Source organism: Canis lupus, chromosome X, assembly GCF_011100685.1.
Source record: "Canis lupus familiaris isolate Mischka breed German Shepherd chromosome X, alternate assembly UU_Cfam_GSD_1.0, whole genome shotgun sequence".
Classification (NCBI taxonomy): Eukaryota; Metazoa; Chordata; class Mammalia; order Carnivora; family Canidae; genus Canis; species Canis lupus.
Window position 1 is genome coordinate 31,425,534 of NC_049260.1, and position 24,198 is coordinate 31,449,731.

At 36.8% G+C, this 24,198-nt stretch overlaps 1 protein-coding gene across 5 annotated transcripts in view; it reads left to right on the forward strand.

Annotated features, from left to right (window-relative positions):
* CFAP47 (cilia and flagella associated protein 47) overlaps positions 1-24,198 on the forward strand; it is a 504,616-nt gene that overhangs the window by 345,387 nt on the left and 135,031 nt on the right. For 4 of the 5 annotated variants that reach the window (XR_005386242.1, XM_038587158.1, XM_038587160.1 and 1 more), the window contains 3 exons: positions 7,552-7,649; positions 21,749-21,924; positions 22,542-22,649. Coding sequence is in view for 3 of the 5 variants with exons in the window: in XM_038587158.1 (XP_038443086.1) it covers positions 7,552-7,649; positions 21,749-21,924; positions 22,542-22,649 (382 nt within the window). In the remaining 2 variants the exon portion in view is untranslated. Of the gene's footprint in view, positions 1-7,551; positions 7,650-20,586; positions 20,769-21,748; positions 21,925-22,541; positions 22,650-24,198 lie in introns of those variants that run through there. The other variant, XR_005386243.1, reaches the window with a different exon arrangement.

Below are 24,198 nucleotides of genomic sequence, written 5' to 3' on the forward strand. Positions count from 1 at the left end.
CAAAATGGATGCTGAGACAGCCATATTATGGAGTAATTTAGTTGAACTATCAATAAGAAGAAATAAAAAGGCTGGGAGATTATAATGCTTGGCACAGTTTTGTACTTCCTGATTTTGATGTGACAGCTAGACATTTATGTGGCAATAGTCATCATTCGAATATTTGGAGCTGAGACAAAAAAATAGGTTGTAAAGATTTAAGATCAAAGAATAGAGGACTGTTGTAGATGGATTATGCTAGGAGTGAAACCCTCATCGAAATCTAATGCAAAAAAAAAGAAAGAAGAAAGAAAGAAAGGAAGGAAGGAAGGAAGGAAGGAAGGAAGGAAGGAAGGAAGGAAGGAAGAAAGAAAGAAAGAAAGAAAGAAAGAAAGAAAGAAAGAAAGAAAGAAAGAAAGAAAGAAAGAAAGAAAGAAAGAAAGAAATCTAATGCAAAGAACTATGAAGGAAAGCCAGGTAAAAGTGTTTGAAAGAAAATCAGAATATTATGGCATCATGTTAATGGAATAAAAAGGAGTGATATCTAATTTTAAAATCTTCATGATGACAGGTTGCAAGGTAGATTAAGAGCTAGGAAAAATGCATCTAATAATATTCCAAGTATCCCCAGTTTTTCAAAGTGGTCTGCTGATATCAGACAGTATTAACCTTTCCATCTCCTGTAATAACACAGGACTTTTTCTTACCAATTGCTCAGCAGTGAATCTCTTTTCAATTAGGGAAGTTTCAGTTAGGTAAAATGAATAAGTTCTGGAGAACTAATTAATGTACAGCAACATGATTACAGTTAACACTACAGTGGGTGGGTATACTTGAGATTTGCTTAGAAGGTAGGCCTTAAGTGTCTTCACCACCCCCACCAAAAATCAGTAATTATGTGAGATGAGATGATGGATGTGTTAATTAGCTTGACTGTAGTGATTATTTTATAATGCATACCATATCAAACCAAAGTGCACCTTAAATATAATTTTTAATAGTTATACCTCAATAAAGCTAGGACAAAAAAAAAAGAAATGAAAACAACTAAATAAGAATTTTTTAACCTTCCAAATAGAAAAACTTGAAAAATATTAGTGACAGTTTTGAGGAGGGTCACATATTTTTTTTTTTTTTTTTTTTTTTTGGAGGAGCGTCACGTTTAAAGAGACAATCTTATGCATTATAATGGGAATTTGAGAGCATTTACAATGTTTAAAACTTTTTTTTTTAATTTTAAGTAATCTCAGTGCCCAACATGGGACTCAAACTTACACCCCCAAGATTAAGGGTCACATACTCTACTGACTGAGCCAGCCCGACACCCCTAAAACTTTTAAGATTTTTTTTTATACACTTGATCCAATTATTTCAGTCTAAGAAATTAGTTGGAATAAAATAATCAGAGATATGCACATTTATTTTTCTATAAGAACATTCCTTATGTGATCTATTATGTTGAATAATTAAAACTTAAGGTTTTTACTTTTACAATTATATTTATATAATTTTGTAATTATGTAATTTTTATTTATATAATTTTGAATACATATTACTCCCACATAATTTTTTCCCACTTTTATTGAAAAATAATTGACATGCTATATTATATATATATTGTATATATAATATATATACTTATATATCACTATATAAGTTTAGGGTATGCAGCATGCTGGTTTGCTTTACATATTGTGAAAAGCTTACAATAGATCCTGCTAATATCTCTCTTCTCATATAGATACAATAAAAAGAGAAGAAAGAAAAAGAAGGAAAAAATTCTCCTTGTGATAGGAACTCAGGATTTATACTCTTAACAGCTGTCCTATATATCATACAGCACTGTTAGCTATACTCATCATGTTGTAATTACATTGTAGTCCTTATTTCTCTTATAACTGAAAGTTTGTATCTTTTGACCACCTTTCCTCCTCTCCGCCCCATGCTCTACCTGTGATAACCGCAAGTCTGATCTCGTTTTCTGAGTTGGTTTTTTTTTTTTTAAGATTCCACATAGAAGTGAGGTCATACAGTTTTTTCTTTCTCTTTCGGATTTATTTCACTTTATCATAATGTCTCCAAGGTCTGTCCATGTTGTTGTAAATGGTAGGATTTCCTTGTTTTTTTTTTTTTTTTTAATGGCCGAATAATATTGCATTATATGTATATCTCACAACTTCTTTATCCCATCATCCCTCAATGGACACTTAAGCTGTTTCCATATTTTGGCTATTGTAAGTAATGCTGCAAAACATGGGGGTTCATACATCTTTTCCAAGTAACTATTTTGGTTTTCTTCAGATAAATACCCAAATGTGGGTATGGAAGTTTTATTTTTAATTTTTTGAGGATTGTCCATACTGTTTTCCATAGTGGTATAACTGATTTTTTTAAATTTATTTATTCATGAGAGACAGAAAGAGAGAGAGAGGCAGAGACACAGGCAGGGAAGAGGGAGAAGCAGGCTCCATGCAGGGAGCCTGATGTTGGACTCGATCCCGGGTCTCCAGGATCATGCCCTGAGCCGAAGGCAGATGCTCAACTGCTGAGCCACCCAGGCATCCCATTATCTTTCTTTTTTAAAGTTTATTTATTTAAGTAATCTCTACACCTGTCATGAGGCTTGAACTCACAACTCTGAGATCAAGAGTCTCATGTTCCTCTGACTAAGCCAGCCAGGTGCCCCTACATTTTCATTATCTTAAGCAAAGCATATTCTAAGTTCCTTCCTGGTGTTTTTCTCAATTATCTTTAACCATGGGCTATATGCCTTTCTGCAGACTTAAATCTCTTGGCAGTTTCAGTGGCTGCACCAATCTGTATTTGCCAACAAAAGAGCACAAGGGTTACCTTTTTTGTGTATCCCACCAACACTTGCTATTTTCTGTTCTTTTGATAGTAGCCATCCTAATGAGTGTGAGATGATAGCTAATTGTTGTTTTTGATTTGCATTTCCCTAATGATTAGGGATAAAACTTAAATTGTAATAGCAAATATTGTCTGAACGATAAAAATGTTTGCACACAAATACATGGATATGGACATATCAAATTTATATTATTTGTATACCCCAGTGTATTTATATATGTGTGTGTGTTTGTGTATCTATACATCTATGTCCTTTTTTATTTTTTTTAAGATTTATTTATTTATTCATAAGAGACACAGAGAGAGAGGCAGACACATAAGCAGAGGGAGAAGCAGGCTCCATGCAGGCAGCCCGATGTGGAACTCGATCCTGGGACCGCGGGATCACACCCTGAGCCAAAGGCAGACTCTCAACCACTGAGTCACCCAGGCGTCCCTACATCTATGTCTTTATTGATATATCAAGCCTGGCATTTTATACAAGAAAAAATAAATATTTACTCTTAGTCATGAGATCATGAATAATTTTCATCTTTAAGCTTTTCAGGAATTTCTAAGATCACTATAGTGAATGTTATTGATTTTATAATTAGCAAAAAGTTTTAATATGTTTAAGGCCTTTAGCTAAACAATGCTTAATAATTATTATTTTGTTCTCATTGATATATCATCTTTAATCTTAGTCTAACCAACAAACTCATATTCAGTGTACATTTTTAGCACTGTAGGAATTAAATCAGCTACATTACAACACTGCCTTATGTGATAGTCACAGCAATCACAAATATTAAGTGTTATTGTTTCTGTGATAGCTAATTTTATGTGTCAACCTAGCTAGGTTATAGTGTCCAGATAATAGATGAAATATTATTCTGGATGTTTCTTTGAAGGTGATTTTGGGTGAGAATTATATTTAAATCTCTGAACTTTGAATAAAAATGGCCCTCCATATTGTGGGTAGGTCTCATCCAATCAGTTGAAGGTCTTAATAGAACCAAGAATGACGTCCCCAGAACAAAAAAGAATTCTACCCATAGGCCAACTTTGGATTTGTACCGCAATTCTTTCCTGGATCTATAGCGTACTGACCTAACCTGAAGATTTTGGACCTACCAAGTCAATTATGTGAGCCATTTCCTTAAAATCAATCTCTCTCTGCTTCTGTTTCTCTGTCTCTGTCTCTATATATGCACACACATATCCTCTTGGTTCTCTTCCTCTGGAGAACTTTGACCAAGACCATCCCTGTTCCATAGATGGGCAGACTGTTTGACTATTCTTTGTGCCAACCCAGAATCATGGGGCATTCAGGCTTTATAGTCACAAAGCCCTTTCTCTCCAGAATTACTGTCCCTGTAAGTTCAATGTGGATTAAGGCATTAGAAAAGCCAGTAAAATATACATGAGCAACCTAGAAGGGGAAACATTTTTCTTTTTTTTTTTTTTTTTTAAATTTTATTTATTTATTCATAGAGACACAGAGAGAGAGAGAGAGGCAGAGACACAGGCAGAGGGAGAAGCAGGCTCCATGCAGGGAGCCCAATGTGGGACTCGATCCTGGGTCTCCAGGATCACACCCCGGGCTGCAGGCGGCGCTAAACCGCTGCACCACCGGGGCTGCCCTGGAAACATTTTTCATTTCAACAACTTTGGTTTATTTTGAGATTTCACATTTAAACATCGTAAAAGCATGTAAAGCACAGTCATAGAATTGAAGGAGCAGCCATTTCAAACATGAGCAGAGGTTTTCTCAGTAGCCTAATATCAATATAAAGTTGGTAACTTATTCTCTGTTCATTAATGGTTTCAAGGTAACCATTTAGTTGGTGTCTGTAAAACAAATAAACACAGAAGGCAATCAAAATGCAGAAGTAAGTTCACCCTCAAGAACTTCTCACAAGTATTTGGAATAAGAATTCACATGGACCTTCTCTGTCTCCCTCTCACTAGCTAATTGTTCTGAATGTCTGGATTGTTCTGAGATCCACTAACTTGATAAGTATTTCTTGATAGCTAAAGTATTAGAATAGAATGGAATATAATATAATATAATATAATTAATATAATATAATATAATATAATATAATATAATATAATATAATATGGTATGAAGTAGTGTATTGCAGTACAATAAGATACAATGCTCTTGGTAGGGGGGAATAATTTTCCCTCTACCTTTCTAAATTCTTGGCCAAGACCCCCCCTGTAATAACAAAAAAAAAAAAAAAAAAAAAAGATAAGCAGAAGAAAAATAAACAGAAGTTCAGTAAAGTGGGGTGCCGGGGTGGCTCAGTCAGTTAAGCATCTGACTTTTGATTTCGGCTCAGGTCATGATCTCAGGGTGGTGAGACTGAGCACCGTGTGTGGTTCTGTGATGAGTGTGAAGCCTGCTTGCTATTCTCTCCCCCTCCCCAACATGTGCATGCACGCACACACTCTCTCTCTCTCCTTGTATACATGGGAGAGACCCAGGGAAAAAAAAATGAGTAACTCCTTGAAATGGTCCAAGCCCTTATCTTAAAATACCATCTCCTACTAAAGACAAAGATGTTGGGGGAAGGAGAGCCAAAAATGCAAAGTTAGCAGAAAAGTACAGTAAACAAGAGTAAGGTTGTTTGATAGATTTAGGCCACTGTCTTCTCCATTGATATGAGCTTCTAAAGATGTAATCATTCCAGCTTCCTAGTACAGAGAGGGAGACCCTTACAAATGCAGATTTCCTTTATAAATGTAAATGTCTCTTACTAAAGGGTAACTTTACTCAATTTTCAGAGCTTCTGTATCTGTAGCTTCTTAAAAATAGTCAGTGCAAAATATATACCAAATTTATACCAAAGATGTATTGTAGGGTAGCAAATTCTACTCCACTTCACCATGCAGTACAATTTCATACAACACAATGTCGTTGGGTGCCTTACAGTACAACACAGTGCCATGCTATGTACTGAAATACACAACACTGTCTTTCAGAAGGGAGTGAGAATTCCATGAGTCTGGGCCCCTTATTTCAGATGAGGAAAATGAGGCCCAAAGAGGCTAATGATTTACCTAAGTAAGTCAGCAGTACCTGGAATCGTTAAAATATGACAATACTGATATGAATATGCATATGAATAATGGAAATTGGAGGGCATCTAAAACCATATACTAGCTCAACACTGGAGAATAAAGAATATCAAAGTATGGGATCCCTGGGTGGCACAGCGGTTTGGCACCTGCCTTTGGCTCAGGGCGTGATCCTGGAGACCCAGGATCGAATCCCATGTCGGGCTCCTGGTGCATGGAGCCTGCTTCTCCCTCTGCCTGTGTCTCTGCCTCTCTCTCTCTCTGTGTGTGTGACTATCATAAATAATAAATAAAAATTAAAAAAAAAAAAGAATATCAAAGTAGAAACCGAACAGATCAGGCTAACCAAATGGAAAGCTTAAGTTTGATGCAAGTACAAACCCTGCTACACAATACTGTTGCAGTAGACCAGGATTCCAGTAACAGGATTTGGAAGTATGACTTTAGATATCACCAGTGACAGAAATGCTTGCTTTAAAAAAAAATTTTTTCAGGAACCCAGATGTAAACATTACTTTGTCACCACTTAGTTCATTCCCAATCCAGCTTCCTTTAGGCTAAATTGCTAGGATCCTTTTTCACACTTTCAAGAAAAGAAAAATCTCATCAATTATTCCTGATTTTGTCCTTAGACTGGATTCTTATGGTACTGGAAATGTACCACTGTGAAATATAACACAATACTTAGATAGTTCTATGTATAATATGTGAATGTTTTGGCAATTAGGGGGAAATGATTAGTTATTTCTTTTGAAATATTCTTTTTTAAAAAGAGTTTATTTATTTGATAGAGAGAGAGCATAAGGGATCCCTGGGTGGCGCAGCGGTTTGGCGCCTGCCTTTGGCCCAGGGCGCCATCCTGGAGACCCGGGATCGAATCCCACGTCGGGCTCCCAGTGCATGAAGCCTGCTTCTCCCTCTGCCTGTGTCTCTGCCTCTCTCTCTCTCTCTGTGTGACTATCATAAATAAAAAAAAAAAAAAAGAGAGAGAGAGAGAGAGAGCATAAGCAGGGGGAGTGGCAGGCAGAGGGAGAGGAAGAAGTAGACTCCCTATGGAGCAGGGAGCTGGATGCAGGGCTCCATCTGAGGCCCCTGGGATCATGACTTGAGCAGAAGGCAGATGCTTAACCAACTGAGCCACCCAGGCGCCCCTAATAATTTCTTAAAAGATTTTATTCATCTATTTACAAAAGAGCAACGAAAATAGTGGCAGAGGTGAGGAAAGAGAGTGTGAGGGGGGAGAGAGGGAGAAGCAGACTCCCCACTGAGCAGGGAGCCCAACACGCAGGGCTAGATCTCAGGGACCCAGGAACATGACCTGAACCACCCAGGCACCCCTGAAATATTAATTCTTAACTTAGAAGTAAAATATTCTTATTTTAGTGGGGACTATAATGAATTCCAGGGGCAGGTAGAGGATGGGGAGCTTTTATGGGGCATGCTCATGGCCATGCAAGATGATGCTTCTCTTCACACTCAAAAATTGTAATGCAGCCAGCTTTTCACCCTCTCCTTGGCTCTCTTGACAAATGAGTTTATCAAAAAGAGTTTGGACATGATATCTATTGATGTTTCTCAAATTTTTATGTTAAGTATGGTATTCTGAAGCCACATTAAGAGATTTTTTTTTTTTCCCAGATGATGATGTTAGCAACTTCCAAGTCTGGTATTCTCTTGAGATCCATAGCTCTCCAGGACCACCAGTAAAAGTTATTGAAATGAAATGCATTTCTCTGGTAAGAACCCATTAAATGTTCATAGACTCTGTCTTTTTATAAACAGAGTTTTTGTTGTACATTTAAATTGCGATTCCCTAAAAAAATCCAGATTAAATGAGCATATTAGGTTAAATTATTCAAATTATAGCAGTTTTATTCTAAATCCAGTAATATGGACCTTAAGTGCTTATGGAAAACCTATTTTAGCTCTATGGTATCTTTTTTTTTTTTTAAGATTTTATTTATTTATTCATGAAAGACACAGAGAGAATGGCAGAGACACAGGCAGAGGGAGAAGCAGGCTCCATACAGGGAGCCCGATGTGAGACTCGATCCTGGGACTCAGAGATCACGGCCTGAGCGGAAGGCAGACGCTCAACCGCTGAACCACCCAGACATTCCAGCTCTATGGTATCTTATAGTAGCTTTACTGATTAATATGCTACATGAATGTTTCAAGAGTTACCAAGAGCAAACTTAACCTTAGCCTACATGCATACCCTCACACATACGATAAAAGCAGAATTATGTTTTTGTCAGGGATCTGGAATATCCTGTCCCCTCAAGGTTTTTCTAGCTGAACTAAGAACCAAATTGACATGAGACAGATTAACAGGAGAAAAATCAAAGTTAATAGTGTATGTATGCGGAATGCACATAGACATGGGAATCCCAAACACAGGCAAAATGAGGCACATATGTCATTCTGAATTAAGGAGAAGAGGGTAGGGGTCTGAGACTTCAAAGGGAAGGAATGCAATTTACATAAAGATGAAAAAGAGTAAATATTTGGTATGCAAATGTTTGCTGGGCCTCTTAGAAAGAAGGTGATACAGAGAACTTTGATCAAACAGGCCTTGCTCGGTTCCTCCCTGCCTCCACACCCAGTTCATTGTATAATGTAGTTATCTGTGGTGATAGCTATCTTCCTGGAGAAGGTCTTCTGTTTGAATTCTTTTTATGCAATTGAGGAAAGAGGTAAAGAGATTTTCCTGAATCAGCTTGGTTTTGGTTGCTTTTTAACTCAAAGTAATCTTTGTACCGAAGTGGTTCATTTTGAGGAGACCTGCCTTTGGTTCCTATAGTCTATTGACTCTTACAGTACTGTTTCTTTCGGGTTTCTACATCAGGCCTTTCACTTTGAAACACATTTGAAGTAACAGACATAGATTTGGCATTTTAAATAATAGTGACTAAGAATAGGATTGTCTTATATGAATTATTAAAGTGTTACTAAATCTATGTCCATTATTGTTCTGATTACTTAATAAAGTAAATAAATATTGGATCTTGGTAGGTTATTTTTTAAAAAAAGATTTTATTTATTTCAAGAGGGGGAGACAAGATGAGCAGAGGGGAGGGGCAAAGGGAGAGGGAGAAGCAGACTCCCCACTGAACATGGAGCCTCAATCCCAAGACCCCAAGATCATGGAGCTGAAGTCAGATGCTTAACCGACTGAGCCATCCAGGTGCCCCATACTGAGTCTTGGTTTAAATGAAACATGAGGACAGTATTAATTGCTCTTAACCATGTTTTAATTTGACTTAATTTTCTTATTGTTAGTACTCAAATATTTAAAATGATGATAAAAGTTATTTTCATTTTTAAAAATTGCAGATAGATTTTTCATAAAATTGAATATTTAGAATCTTGAACTTTTTTTTTCAAGATTTAATTTATTTATTCATGAGAGACACAGAGAGAGAGGCAGAGACATAGGCAGAGAGAGAAGCAGGCTCCACCAAAGAGCCAGATGTGGGACTCGATCCCAGGACCCCAGGATCACACCCTGGGCCAAAGGCTCATGCTCAACCACTGAGCCACTCAGACGTCCCTAGAATCTTGAACTTTTGCTCCAACAAATAAAAAACTTTAAAAAGACAAAAATACTTTGTCTGTAAATCAATTACTTGCCCACTTGATTTCTGGGTAAATCTCCACTGAGACATAGAAAATGGGTGGTTAAACTACCGAGATGCACTCAAGTGTAGCTTGCAAAAGCATTCTCTTCTAAGTGGAAAATGATTTAATATGATGATGATAGGGTCATTTCACTCAATGAAAATGTCCCATTTCTGTGACCCTGTTATCACTGGAGAATAAAATATTTCTTAAATATTATTTTTAAATGACAAAACTTTATAAAACTACTTGCAGTGGAAAATGATCACTGGAATAACAGAAATCTCTTTGTCAGGACACAGGAGGGAAAAAAAAAAAAAAACATTTTAAATGGGTCCAGGAGAAATTGGGACCATGAGGTGGCACCTCAAAAAAAGATAGACATTGAGTCCCTTATTAACTGTATGTTTAAAATATAGAGGTGAGTATAGCTATGCAATCCAAAATAACAAAAAAGGATGTGATTCTAAAATACTAATAGACAAACAACTCCATATATTCTCACAAAATGGTATATAATGTGCCCCCCTTTTGGGAAGAGATGTTAACCTTTCAAGCAAAACTGATAGAACTTAAGAGTTTTTAACTCTCAACTTTGAATGGTAAAGATTATCACACAAACTGAGAAACATACACCATCAGGGTACTTTATGTGGATAAGTAAGACTGAGCAAGAAGAAAACAGTTTCTTTTAATGTACTTCAAATATGTTTTCATTTTTAAATTTAATATATGCATATACAGTTTCAGGAGCACATTGTTTTCATAAATAATTTTCAAATAATAGCCCTTGTCCATTTTCCATAAAAGACTTGCCCCTCCCTATGTAATAAATTTCATTATTATTGTGTTTAAAAAATATATAATCAAGTGGGGTGCCATGGTGGTGCATTCAATTTTGCATCCAACTCTTGGTTTCAGCTCAGTTCATGATCTCAGGGTCCTCAGGTCCACATTGGGCTCCACACTCAGCACAGAGTCTGCTTGAGAGTCTCTCTCTCCCTCTGCCTTTGCCCCTCCTGCTCATGCTCTCTCTCTCTCTCTCTCTCTAAAGCAAATAAATTATTTTTAACAAGAAATTCAACCAAGTATATCTGAAGATCTAATTGGCTTTATTCAACAATTCTGGAATTCGGAGCATCCCATCTAGGCAGTAGAGGGGAACTCTAAGGAGTTGTACAAAAGGGAAGGTTATTATAGATGGAAGGTAGGGCAAGAAATTTATTAGCAAAAGAAAAAGATTGTTTCAGCCAAGGTAGCTCTTTTCCTTAAGGGAAAAGAGTGAGGGATTTTATCATGCTGATTAGCTCATCTTCCTTTAAGGGATGGAAAGTATGTATGACAGATTCATTGACACCCATCAAAAAATTCCTAACTGACCAGTTAAGACTACATTTCTGGGGGAGTTGAAACTGCAATTAGATTATGTATTAAGCCTCTGCTTTGGAGACTTGGCCTAGGTGACACCATTTGGAACCTATGGTTCCTTTTAATTTTGTTTGGCTTGGTTTGATTTTTTTAAGTTTATTATTGTTTTTTAATAATCTCTCCCCCCTATGTGGGGCTCAAATCTACAACCCCGAGATCAAGAGTTGCATGCTCTTCCAACTGAACCAGCCAGGCCGCCCTGTTTCTGTTTTTGTTTTTGTTTTTTAAAAAACACATGTAATTCTCATTCAGTTTGTGTTGATTTCCCGTTATTTTTTACTTTAAAACTTTCTGATTTCGGTACCACAGTGTGATACCTATAACTCATCCTGTTTGCATATGTTCTTCTGATTATTACCAATTTCAATATTGCTTTTATTTTTCATTATGAATAGTTAAATAGTTATTTCATAAAAATATTTAATAATTTACTTCCAAGATCTACATAAATGAAAATGCAATTCCTGAGCCTCCGTTCCATTTAGTAGTTTTACATTGCAATGCAGGAGCAGAATTTAGTGCATGAATTGTCAGATTGCTTTGTTTGTCACTACTGGTAGGTGTGCTGTACTAAGCGATCACTTTCAGCTAAGGTTGGCGGCAAAGGGGAATCTTCTTTGACTACCTCAGTCCAGTTAGGCTACTAATGACAGTGATGTTGCCAAATTATTACATTTTCCCACCTCTCTAATAGTAACTGCCTAAGGTGAAAACATATGCACTCTTTAACTCTCAGACAAGATGATTTAGTTGGTGGAGATGCTATGGATTCTTATTCATGAGAGACACAGAGAGAGAGGGAGAGGCAGAGACAGAAGAAGAAGCAGGCTCCATGCTGGGAACCCGACGTGGGACTCATCCTGGGTCTCCAGGATCACACCCTGGGCTGAAGGCAGTGCTAAACCGCTGAGCCACTCAGGCTGCCCTATGGATTCTTTTAAATAATCCCATCACATAAATCTTTGTGCACTTCTTGAAGAAGTTTTCCAAATACTTTCAAAAGTATGCTAAAATTATTGTCCTTACCTATATACTCTTTCCTAATATTTTTTTTACTGCATTTGCTGTTTTGCCAAACTTTTGAGAAATATTTTATTTAAACCTTAGATCATCAGATGTAGCAATGGAGTTTTCAAGATACTAAGCCAGCTGATTTTCCATCTGTATCTCAGCTTTTGCTACATTCAACCCAATTTTCACATCTTCCTTAGAAATGAATGGTCAGAATCTCTATAAAATAGGGTTCATGTAAGAAATATTTATACCCTCGAGGCACATAAATTTGGTTACTTCTTAGAGTAGGTTCCAAAAATCAGATTATATTCACAGTAAACAATAATTGGTTGTTAGCAGTCCATTATCTCTTGGTGTAAATTATTTAGTATTCTCTTGGAAATTTTAGCATGATATCTGCTATTCCATCTTGTTTAACCTTAAAAAATTTATCGTATGTCATATAGTTTGGCTATGTGAGGATGATGAGAGCAATCCACTATCTTCCTACTGACAATAATTTCAATGTACAGCAGTGTTATAAATGTGTTCTGAAAACAAAACCTTAGTGTCTGAATAAAACGTATGCTTTAAGCTTTAGATCAGTCATAGCCTTTATAATATCTGTTCTGCTGTCAGTGACAATTGAATGACTAATTTATTCATCTTATAATCAACTTTTAGTTAAATTCACTGTATTGTTAATGGTGAAACTCAGAAGTCTTTCTACAAGTTAGTAAGAGAAGAGTGTCAGGGAGGAAAACATTTATTATACCTTTGAAGGTTTTTTGGTTGGTCTAAGAATTAAATTGATATGAGACAAATTAACAGGAGAAGATCAAACAGAAGTTTAATAACATGTATACATCCTTCCTGTGTACGTGGGAGAGACCCTAGACACTGAATAACACTCCAAAATGGCCAAAGCCTTCATCTTAAGTCCCATCTTCAGCTAAAGATACAGTAAAATGTTGGGAGTGGGAAGTCAGTTTTATGGGGGGTGAATAGGAAAAGCATAGTAAATAAGAGGAATATTGTTATACAGATTTAAGTTTTGCCTTTTCCATTGATTAAGAGTCTCTAGAGATTCAGTCATCCCTCACCGCTTCCTAGTGTAGTGTGGGAGACACTCTTACAAATGCAGATTTTCTGTATAAATGTAAATGTCTCTTACAATAGGGTAACTCCTACTTGGTTTTCCGAGGAGCTTCTAGTGTGTTTGTTGTTTCTTAAAAATAACCAGTTTAAAATAATCAATATGCCAAAGAGGCATATCTTGGGATGGCAAAATTTTCTCCCCTTCAGGAGCATAGTTAAAAACACTACTAATGCCCTTGGCGTCAAATGTAAAAACGTTCATACAAAACATTTGTGAGTTGCCAACCATTTTCAACTAATTTTTAGTTTAAAATTTTACCCTTCGGGGGCACCAGGGTTGCTCAGCAATTGAGCGTCTACCTTCAGGTCGTGATCCTGGGGTCCCGGGATCAAGTCCCACATCCAGCTCCCTATGGGGAGCCTGCTTCCCCCTCTGCCTATGTCTCTGCCTCTCTCTCTGTCTCTCTCATGTATAAATAAATAAAATCTGAAAAAAAAATTTTACCCTTCATAATAAAAATGTATATATTTTGATTTACTCATTTTGCTGTGTTTTTCTTCTTTTCTTTGTGTTTTTATATTCTTTATTTTTTCCAGGTGAAAGATCATATATAATTGGTGTTGTACATGATATTGAAATTTTTCTTCCTCATGAAACATTGATGTAAAAAAATTAAAATTCTGCTTTGAATTTATCTTGAGAAGATAAAATGTAGACCCTATGTGTACATGTACATGTATGTATCTACATATACAGTCCTGAGCATGCCATGAAGGCACACACACGAGTTGTGCCTTTCCACAATGTCAGCTTTAATCAGTCATAAAGCAAAGTTAATCATAATTATAAAGCAGGTTCAGGATTCCAAACTCAATGATATTTCACCATGTGATGAAACTTGGCTTCTCACATGGCACACAGAACAGAACATAAGACAAGCCACACAACAAACGAGATAACAGAAGGGTATAGGAAGTTAATGAACCAACCGCAAAGTCAGTCTGTGGACGCAGTTGAGGTAAGGTCTGGTCTGAGTCAGCTCTCAGCACTAACTGCCTATTGTGTTCAAGCAGTGAAGGATCTCAGTTCTGTTCAGAGATCAATCAGGCAGGGCCTTCAACAGCAGCTGCCTTTTTCAAGTGGTCAGACATAGAGAAGTCATGTCTGAAGAGTCTGAGAGTTTGCTGCAAAAATCCTCCCCTTTTTAAAGGGATTTCATCAGTCTTGGGCCCCTGCAGACCTGCCCTGCTTCTGCTTGTTCTCATTTCTGGGGTGTCAGCCAGCTGATGCTAGTCCTGGTGGTATCTTGTAGCTGCAGTATCTTTAAATGCTTGCGTCACTGCTTGACACAGGCTCCTTCTTGACAGGAGAGATCCGTTTTGCTTTCTATGTGTATACATATGTGTGTGTATAGAGAGAAAGCAGAGGGAGAGGGAGAGAGACCCTGTCTTAAAAGTTAAGCTAGAGGCTACTTCCTAGGGAGCATTCCCTGCAATCAATTATATTTCTATTTGTCGCTGCTTTTAATAGTTCCTGCACCCCCACCCCTGCCCCCAAGGTTATGATAAATGTCTGAATACATGTGAACGAGCCTATAGACTCTGCAGGAGTTTCTTTTTCCACAGCTCCTCAGTGCTTGTCAAGTACATCCTCACTCCCACATCATCCCCCAGTCTGACACTGGCAGCCCTTCTTGATTGCACCTCTGCGTTCTGTATGTCCACGTTGGATGTAGAGGTGTGAAGCATCACTTCCTTAGGTATAGGGACATGCAGGTGGCAGTAGCAGAAGAATGACAAGGGTGTTTCTAGTTTACGGCTATCTGCCTGTTTCCTCTGAGTTCTGAACTGCTGGCACTGACTTTTCAATTTTGGAAAATTACTGAAATAGGCTATAGTTATCACTTCCTCTGAATTACATGGTACATTTTTAAATACCCTTTAATATAGTTTGTTTATTGACTTGGTGATGTTTTTAAATAGAATAAAATTAAAATTGAAAATTTCCTTAATATAAGTTGTGCCTAACTTAAATTAATATTGTACGTTTGGACCTCAGAAATAATCACTTTAAGTTTTTTTAAATTAAATAGGCTCCGTGCCCAACATGGGGTTTGAACTCACAATCCTGAGATCAAGAGTTGCATGCTCTACCATCTGAACCAGCCAGCCACCTCAGAAATAGTCCATTTTAAATGAACTCATAATTATCTCCTGGGAGAGGATATGGTGGGAAATACTTCCTGCTGGTACATATTGAATTGTCATTGACTCCATTAGGCTTTAATGGGCAAAAATCATAATGTTGACTTACTCTGACCCAGTTAGAGTGGGAAGTGATGAGGTTTTCAGTGCAAAAGTCAGTGAATTGAATTTTCCCTGTTCGGAGAAGGTGTGAACTGGCAACCAAATGATAAAATTAACCCACTGTCTTTCTCACAGCTGTCCTTACCCGTAATTTTCATGAAAGGAGGTGGCCTAGGTTAACTTAAGATTTTTAAACTCCTTCTGAGTAAGATTTTATCAATGGAAGCTGTGTTATTCAGTTTGAAGTATCTAGAATATCAGACACATTAACCATTAGATTTATATACAAACACTAAGGTCTCTTATAAATTGCACATTTATTTAATGAATATTTATTGTGTCTGGTATCCCTCACACTGTTCTAGGTGCTGAGGAACGGTGATGAATATTACAAACAAGGCCCCTATTTGCATGGAGCTAACATTCTAGTTGAGTCAGACAGAAAACAAAAATAACCTTGGAATAACATATTTCATGGGAAGGTTTTCTGTTATCTTACATTTTCAAGTGAAGACACAACCTGAGAACCATAGATAATTCTGTCTCCATGTTATGAAAGGTGCTGCTCTGCCATTTATTAAGGAGTCACTAAATGTTCTAGTTATGATGTTTTTAGTTGACATGACAAAGTCCAAAATTTCAATGGCCTAACACAATAGCTGCATATAGATGGAAAAAGAAAAAGGAAACAGAAAAGAATTTCCACTGGTTTCTGAATCATCTTGTCACAGAGGCAGCACACTTCACTTCCACTCACCTACTAGAGAGAACTAATCACATGGCTATGCCTGGGTGCAAGAGAGTTTGGGAAATGTAACCTCTGGTTGGGCAGCTCCTGCCCAATGATGTCTTCATATCATGAAGGAGAGCACAGAATTTTGCTGGAGGGATGATATTTCTGCCATGCCAAGAGATAAGAACCCTTTAGCCTATCACCCTTGTCCAGCTTCTGTATGCATTGGCCAGATCACAAAGAGAGGGGGAGTGGCTTCTTTAAAGAATGGAAACTGATACTTTAATGCCCATTGGATTTTGGTGAGTTCTCGCTAAAAGTCTGGACCATGGAATGGAGGGAAAATGGCTAGAGTGACAGCAGCTGCACTTTTATTTATTTTATTTTTTAAAAGATTTTATTTATTTATTCATGAGAGAGATAGAGGCAGAGGGAGAAGCAGGCTCCGTGCAGGGAGCCCGACGTAGGACCCCATCCCAGGACTCTAGGATAAGGCCCTGGGCCAAAGGCAGGCGCTAAACTGCTGAGCCACCCAGGGATCCCCAGCAGCTGCACTTTTAATGGCACATGACAAAACCTTGTAGATCAAAGTGGATTCTCCTCAGTGTCTGGGGACTGGGTTGGGCTATTTTAAAAGGATCTGCTCAATATACATTTGGCTAGAGTAAGAAGAACCCAAGAGAAAAAGTCTACATGGCGTAATGCTAGAAAGAGGAGAAAGAGAAGGACCTAGAAAGTCAACTGGAAAAGATCAGTCAGTATCAATTAAGTAAATGGTCTTTGTTCTTTTACTTCTTGCACCATATTCATCCTGTAACCTGTAGGAGCCATATTAACGCAGTGACTGCAGGAGAGGTAGAGCAGGAGCTTGAAAAGAGCAGGTCATGTCTACTTTCTTCCTCACAAACAGTCTGAAAAATTACTACATGTCCTGAGGGTAAGAAGGGAGTGCCAGGAGGAAAGATCACCAAAAATATTCATTGGATTTCAAATGAAAGTGTTGATTGTTATTGTACCTCTTTCAAGATCTGATAACGAGACTCCTCTAGCATTAGGAACTACCCTGAGAAAACAAGGAGATGGAGAAAGGGAGATCCTGCCAGATTGGAAGATCAGTAGTGGAAGAGAAACCATTTTCAGATGGTACTCTACCAAGTTAGTCCATCCAGTTTATCTGTTACCATGACAATAAATGCCTAATCTAAATTTAGTGATGATTGTACCAACAAAAATAGTCCAGAGTTTCATTGACTGTGGCATGAAGACTGGGGAAATGTACCCAGGTAGAGCAACTAACAGATGTTCAGAACAAAACGAGCTTGGTGGGAAGGGAGGTAATAGGTAAGAGCCCAGGCACTCCAGGAACAGAAAAGATGCTTGTGAGGCTGGAGCTTGGACAGAAATAGCAGTGGGGAGGAAGTACTTTGAATCAGAGGAGCTGGCAGGGCCAAGTCTTTCAGGACCTCAGAAAGTGAGATAAGAGATTTTATTCCATGTGCAATTAGAAGCTACTAGAGAGTGGAAAGATGGGAATGACCTGATCTAAAATTTCTGTCTTTAAATTTCTCAAAAATGTTTCTCCTATTTTAAGAAAATAAGAAACATATAAGTTATATTTAGATACTGAAATAGTTTTAAAGATTTTATTTATTTATTTATTCTTTTATTTGTTTATTTATGAGAAAGAGAGAGAGAGAGAGCACAAGCATGAGTGAGCAGAGAGGGAGAGAGACGAGTAGACTCCTCGTTGAGCAGGGAGCCCCATGTGGGGTCTGATCCAGGACCTGGAGATCATGACCTGAGCCAAAGTCAGACATTTAACTAACTGAGCCACCCAGGCGCCCCTGAAAATATTTTATATTTGTTTTAAAATGAATATAGAGGGGCGCCTGGGTGGCTCAGTCAATTAAGCATTTGACTCTTGATTTCAGCTCAGCTCGTGATCTAAGGGTTGTGAGATTGAGCCCTGGGAGTGGAGCCTGCTTAAGTTTCTCTCTCTGACCCTCCCCAACCACTCTTTCCCTCTCTCTTTCAAATAAATAAATAATTTGTTTAAAAAAAAATAGATGTAAGTATTCAAACTACCTCTGAAAAAGTTTATAATTTGCAAAATTCAATACATCTGTTTGTACACATTTTAAACATATTCCAATCTTAGCTGCATGTTTGAATTTTTTCGGCATTCTGAATTTCAACATTTTATGAACGTCTTCATGCTTTAAAATCTTTATATTCCATGGGATTAAATATACATAATTTATTCCTTTTATAAAAGGATTATGAAAAATGGAAGCAATTTCTTTCAACAGTCATTATGTTAGTTAAAATATTCCTTCAGTACAATCCAGAGAAAAGTACTGGACACCTTATAAAAGAATACTGTGTCATTGCACCCAAAGGAGGCCATGTAAAGAAAAAAGACAATTTTTGAAGTCACTGTGTATAATCACTGTTTCACTTGAATTTCCAAAACCAAAATCAGTCCAAATAGATGTACATTTGATTCTAAAAAACCTTATAAAATCACCCATCAAAGTGGAAGAATACCAAAAAAAAAAAAAAAACAAACTGGAAGAATATACCATTGGCAAGACACACACACTAGCCAAATATTTCACACCTTTTATATGGAGAAAATAGTCACAGAAATTCAGCAGGCTTTATACTTCTTATTGAGTGAGAGTTATTTGTCATAAAATGGAATGGGGGGTACAGAATGCCTTAGACAACAAGACTATTGGCCATCTTTGCAGATGACTTTATACATTCTGCTTCATGTGTTGAAAATAGTTCTGTATTTTTGGAGAATATAGCTAACACAAAGGAGGTATTTTAAGAATAAACTTACAAATTTGGATCATCTCATCAAATCATGAATGACAAAAATCTCTTCTCTTATTGAATACATGAAATATTTAAAGAAATATCTAATTTTTATGGCCTTAAGAAATATAGTTAGAAAATTAATCTTGTCTAAATTAATTTTGACAGTATTTTGGCAGATGTATATTTAAAAGAGATTATTCATACAATACTATATTTTAAAGGTGTAATTTAGGAGTTTTTAATCTATTTAAACTTGAAAAAATATTCAAATTATTTTTTTAAATATTCAAATTATAATGAAGTTAGAAATTGTTTTTTATAATATTGTAACTAAAATTGACATATATTTTACCAGACTAGAAATACCACACTCTTAATTAATTGGAAATTTAAAGCTTTTTACTGTAATGAATCATTCATTTCTATTGAGTCTATTGCTGGTTTTGAGACCCCAGAGAATTTGATTGCAGGCTTTCTTTAGAGATTGCAGTACTGCTTAGTGCAAGTAGTTGGAAGCAATTAACGATTGCTCTCTGGAAGGCTGCTCAATTTTGAGGGAGTGTCCAGACATACTGGGTAAGAGTGAAGTGATCAAGTAGTGATATTTGCCACGGATGTGTCAAACAGGAGCTGTTACACAAGTGCCCCAGAGCTGCCATCCCCATTTTCATCTCTTAAGATTCGGCCAACCGTAGAATGCCCTAACACATTTGTAACACTAGGGCATGCTTCTGTTAAATGACTTGTAGTTCACAGAGATAGCAGTAGATTGAAAGTGGTTTTGTTTTACCTTTTGTTCAAAGTCTATATGTGATAAGACATAAAGCAATTCGATATTCCAGTACTTCATTCCTCTTTAGATGAGAGTTTTTCAAAGTATAGGTTTCAAAAACGTGAGTGGGTCAAAACGAGCATTATTTTTTTTTTAAGAAATAGAATAGAATAAAAGAGAATAGAAAGTATCAGAGAATGTCACATGTGAGAAGAGTAGGAATTGTTTTGTGAATCTTTTCTTTTTTTTCCAGTGTGTATGTGAGCCAGGTCATGATGTAAAATGAATTACTCTAGGTTGTGATGAAAACATTTTGAAAATCACTGGTTCAGATCCTAGTATTTTTTTTACTTCTGTGAAGAATAAGCCACAGCATTGTTTTAAACTGACACTGACCTTCTCTGAGAAATATCCAAGTAATATAGACTAGGACAAATGTCTAGTCCAAAGATATCTCATTTTGGTTTTCTGTCTAAAGACCTGGGCAAAGTTTCTAGACCAATATATGGTTGTTGGTATTTGTTATCCTGGCATATGGTTTAGTTGTTGATCTGTTAGACCCTTAGAAACTTCCTAGGAGGCTAAATTCTCTAACAGTCTCATGAAATACTTCAGATTGCCTAGGAAGTGATAAATTCTGTGACATAATGTAATTATTGGGTTTTTTAAATTTTATATTTTTATTTTCCTTCTTTATAATTATGAGCATTGGTTATTTTACTATTGCAATTTAAATGCCCATATATTTTAGAAATCCATGATTCTAGTATCTCCTGAAACTATTGTAGATGGTCATTTTCCAATGCATTTATAATTAAATCTGATTTATAACATATGATATCCCAGTTTAATTGTAAATTTGTATATATTCTTGATTTTCATCTTTCCTTACCAGATGTTGTTCACCACACTCAATGCTGTTTCCATTCCCCTAAAATGTAACATTTATCCACTCAATTATTTATATATCTGTAATCAAGCAAACATTCATTCCGTGGATGAAGCTGTATCTTGAAGATATGTATTGTGAATAACTCTTTCTTCATCACCGCCTGTCCCTACCAGCTCAGTAGCAAGGTTGTTTTTGTCATTCCTCTAAAGTGTTAAGTTTCAAAATACCTCCAAGTCCTGAAGTACATTCATTACCAAGCTTTGAAATATGATTGAAATGTCCAATATTTTCTATTTTGTTAGGTTAAGGCATTATAGACAACTCATCTTTGTTCAAGATTGAGATATGTCCTATCAATCACCTTCAACACTTTTGTTTTAACTAATGACTTTTACTATAGTGGAGATCATGACTGTAATGGGATGAAATATAAGCCATTAGCCAGAATAGGTCAGAATGGGGATCAAGAAATGTCTTGGAACTTGAAGAGTGTCTTCCAGGGCTGAGTGGATGTACCTAGGGAGGCAGGACAGGAGAAACCAGTATGGAAAGAAGGAATCTAAACAAGAAGGTAGTTGAATTATCAACATAATTTGTCTTCTTAGTTTAGATTTTCCCTGGTATTTGTTGCTGATGTACAGAGATACTTGAAGTATGTCCTCTGCATCGGCAGAACTTTTTAGAAATATGTATTTTCAGGCCCCATCTCAGAGCTACTGAATCAGAATCTTTGGGGCAGGGGGCCAGTAATCTATGTTTTAGCAACCTCTGCAAATGATTCCTATGCCATGCTAAAGTTTGAGTACCACAGCTAGAGAAAACATTGATAAATGGCAATAGTACTGAAGAAAACTATATTTTAAATGTAATTTTACACTTTCCTTACCATTTAGCTAGATGAATGTCTTGGGGTATTTGTTGTTGAAAAAAAAATAACATTATCATTTACCAAGATTAGTCAAGGAAAACATGTAAGAGATTAAAAGTGAGTGAGATATATTCAATAGCGGATCAAGGAGAAAAATAAAACAAATGGCCTTATGTTGCATAAAAGTTTTCTTTGCATTTCCTTTAAAGAACAATGATTCAAAAAAAAAAAAAAAGAACAATGATTCACTCTATGCTGACACTAAGAGCTGATTATATATTTGTTCTGTAATTCTAGGAGACCATTTGCATTGAAATACCTCTCTCGAATCCCAAAGAGACAATGATTCACTTAGACGTGCAATTATCCAATGCTGCCCTTAATGGACTCAAGCAATTTATACTGTATCCGCTAGAATGTATCAGCTATGTGGTACGGTATACTCCAGCAACTACAGGCTGTAGAGATGAAAGGTATGGTTTTAGTGTGGCATTATATTTTATTGTTGATACTTTGAAATAAAGCCTTCTAAATTATTTTAAGTGACTTGTTCAAGTCTACTTAAATAAAAGATGACAGAGCTGAGATACTAGCCCGGCTGTACTTTCATTTGTTTATTTTTTCCAGTTACACTTTTAGACTGTCACAGGTTCTGTCTCTATTTCCCCCAAAGGCAAGCACATGCTGATAATAAAGCTCTCCAGAGTTGCCTGTCACTTGATAGCCTTCACATGAAAATATACATGTGTCTAATTCAACAAACTGAGTTGGATTTAATCACAGAAAGCAGGAATTTTCTTGTTCTTGCTCCTGCAATACATTTGAATTCATTAACGTTTAAATATTTTTAATTCATTCAACAGGCATTTATTAAACAGATATTAAAGATGACAGTTTTTCTGAATAATGAAGTGATCTTCTCAACAAAAATGAAAAAATTTTAAATATATCTCCAGTAAGAATAGAATGGATCACAGAGCAGTTTTCAAATATTGCATTTGAAACTACCTATTTAGGATTTTTTTTTTCTGCCAACTTTATTACACAAACTAAAACCACTGACAGGATTTTGTTTATTTCTCTCCACCAGCGTTATTTTCCAGCCTGATATGGCTCTAGAGTTCTGGTATTTACTGAGATTAACTACTGAATTACCAAAACCAACCACAGTACCAGAAATGCAATGTGACATTGGAAAGTAAGTATGGATAAAGTTATTTTGTGGAAGGAAAAAACATTATCTAAAAGAATATTGTTATAATCCCCTTAATCTTTCTTGGGAAGACATAAATATATTTTGAGCAATTAATTTTCTTTTCCAGGGAAGTTTTGACATTTAAACTACCCCATGGAAAACTTATGTGAAAGGAAAACAAATTAGGACTTAGTAAGGAGAGGCTTTTCTTCAAAATGATTGTTAACAAGGGAGAGAAAGGGACTATTGAAATAGTTGGAGAACGCTGATCTCAGCAATCTGCAAGCATCTCAAAATCAAACAGAAGTTAAAGGTGGGACAAGAAGAGATAAGCAGACTGTTTGGAGAGAAAGCCAGACAAGGAAAGGAAAATGACTGGTGGGCACTGATGGGGAAAGCCTTGCCCTATGCTAAGCCGATTCCCAGAGGAAGCCAAAGGAAGGAGGCCTGTTATGCTTTATGCTTGCTTAGGCTTGGGGACAAGCAGAGCTCAGGGGCCCATAGGAAACATAGGAGACTGACTAAAGTTTGGTCAAGGCAAAGCAGGGGGTCAGCAATGGACAGTGGAGAATACTTGGTCACTTGGCTAATACCATGTGCCCTGGAGTTATGACCATTTATATTTGCATCATTGAGCTGTTATTAGATGTCTGGTACCAGGTTTGATGCTGATACATAGTGGTACTGAGTCACAATTCCCACTTTTATCTTTATTCTCGAGACTCCATCTCAAGACCCTGAGACCATGACCTAAGCTGAAACCAAGAGTTGTACGCTAAACCAACTGAATCACCCAGGCGTCCCCACAATCCCTACTTTTAAAGAGCACGTGCACCAGTGGGCAAATCAGTACCTCTTTGTTAATCTCTCTCCCTTGGCTCTCCAGAAGAATGTTGAATTCTCCCAGGGCCAGATCTGTAGCCAAATAAATCTGTAGCAAGTAATTTATTAAGGAAGTGGTCCCATTAAGAACAATCAGTAAGAGATAGGGGAAGCAGGATGAGAAAAGAGAAGAAACCAAGCAAGGATGTGATTGCAGGGACAGCCCCAGACTACCTGATCCTGCAGAGAGCTCTAGCATAAATCACATCTCAGAGTTTGCCCTGTCTTGGTGCAACGATGTTCAGCTTTTGAATTCTCATACTGGTCACTATAAGCTTCCTTGGGAAGAGGTATAAACTTCTACTGTTTGTACAGTTGAGGAGGCAGCAGGACTCAAGGGTGACCATCTGAAAGTCTCAGATGGAAGATGAACAGCAAGCATGTAGACGTTGGGGTCTGATGGTAGAGAACTGGTAAAAATCTTCTAGGGGAACTGGGAAGGGTGCTAGCAGTGTCTGCTTTACCTTATTAACAAACTTATTTCTAGTTTTATATTTTTTCTTGTTTTAAAAATTCATTAATGTATGAAAATTATGTACATATAAAATTATTAACAAATGTGATACACTTATGTGAACATACTTAGCACAACCGGTTTTATAACGATGGTTTGTTTTCACTCCACTAAAAGGTGCTTTTCTCTTTCTTTTTAAGTTCTTGTTACTTTTGG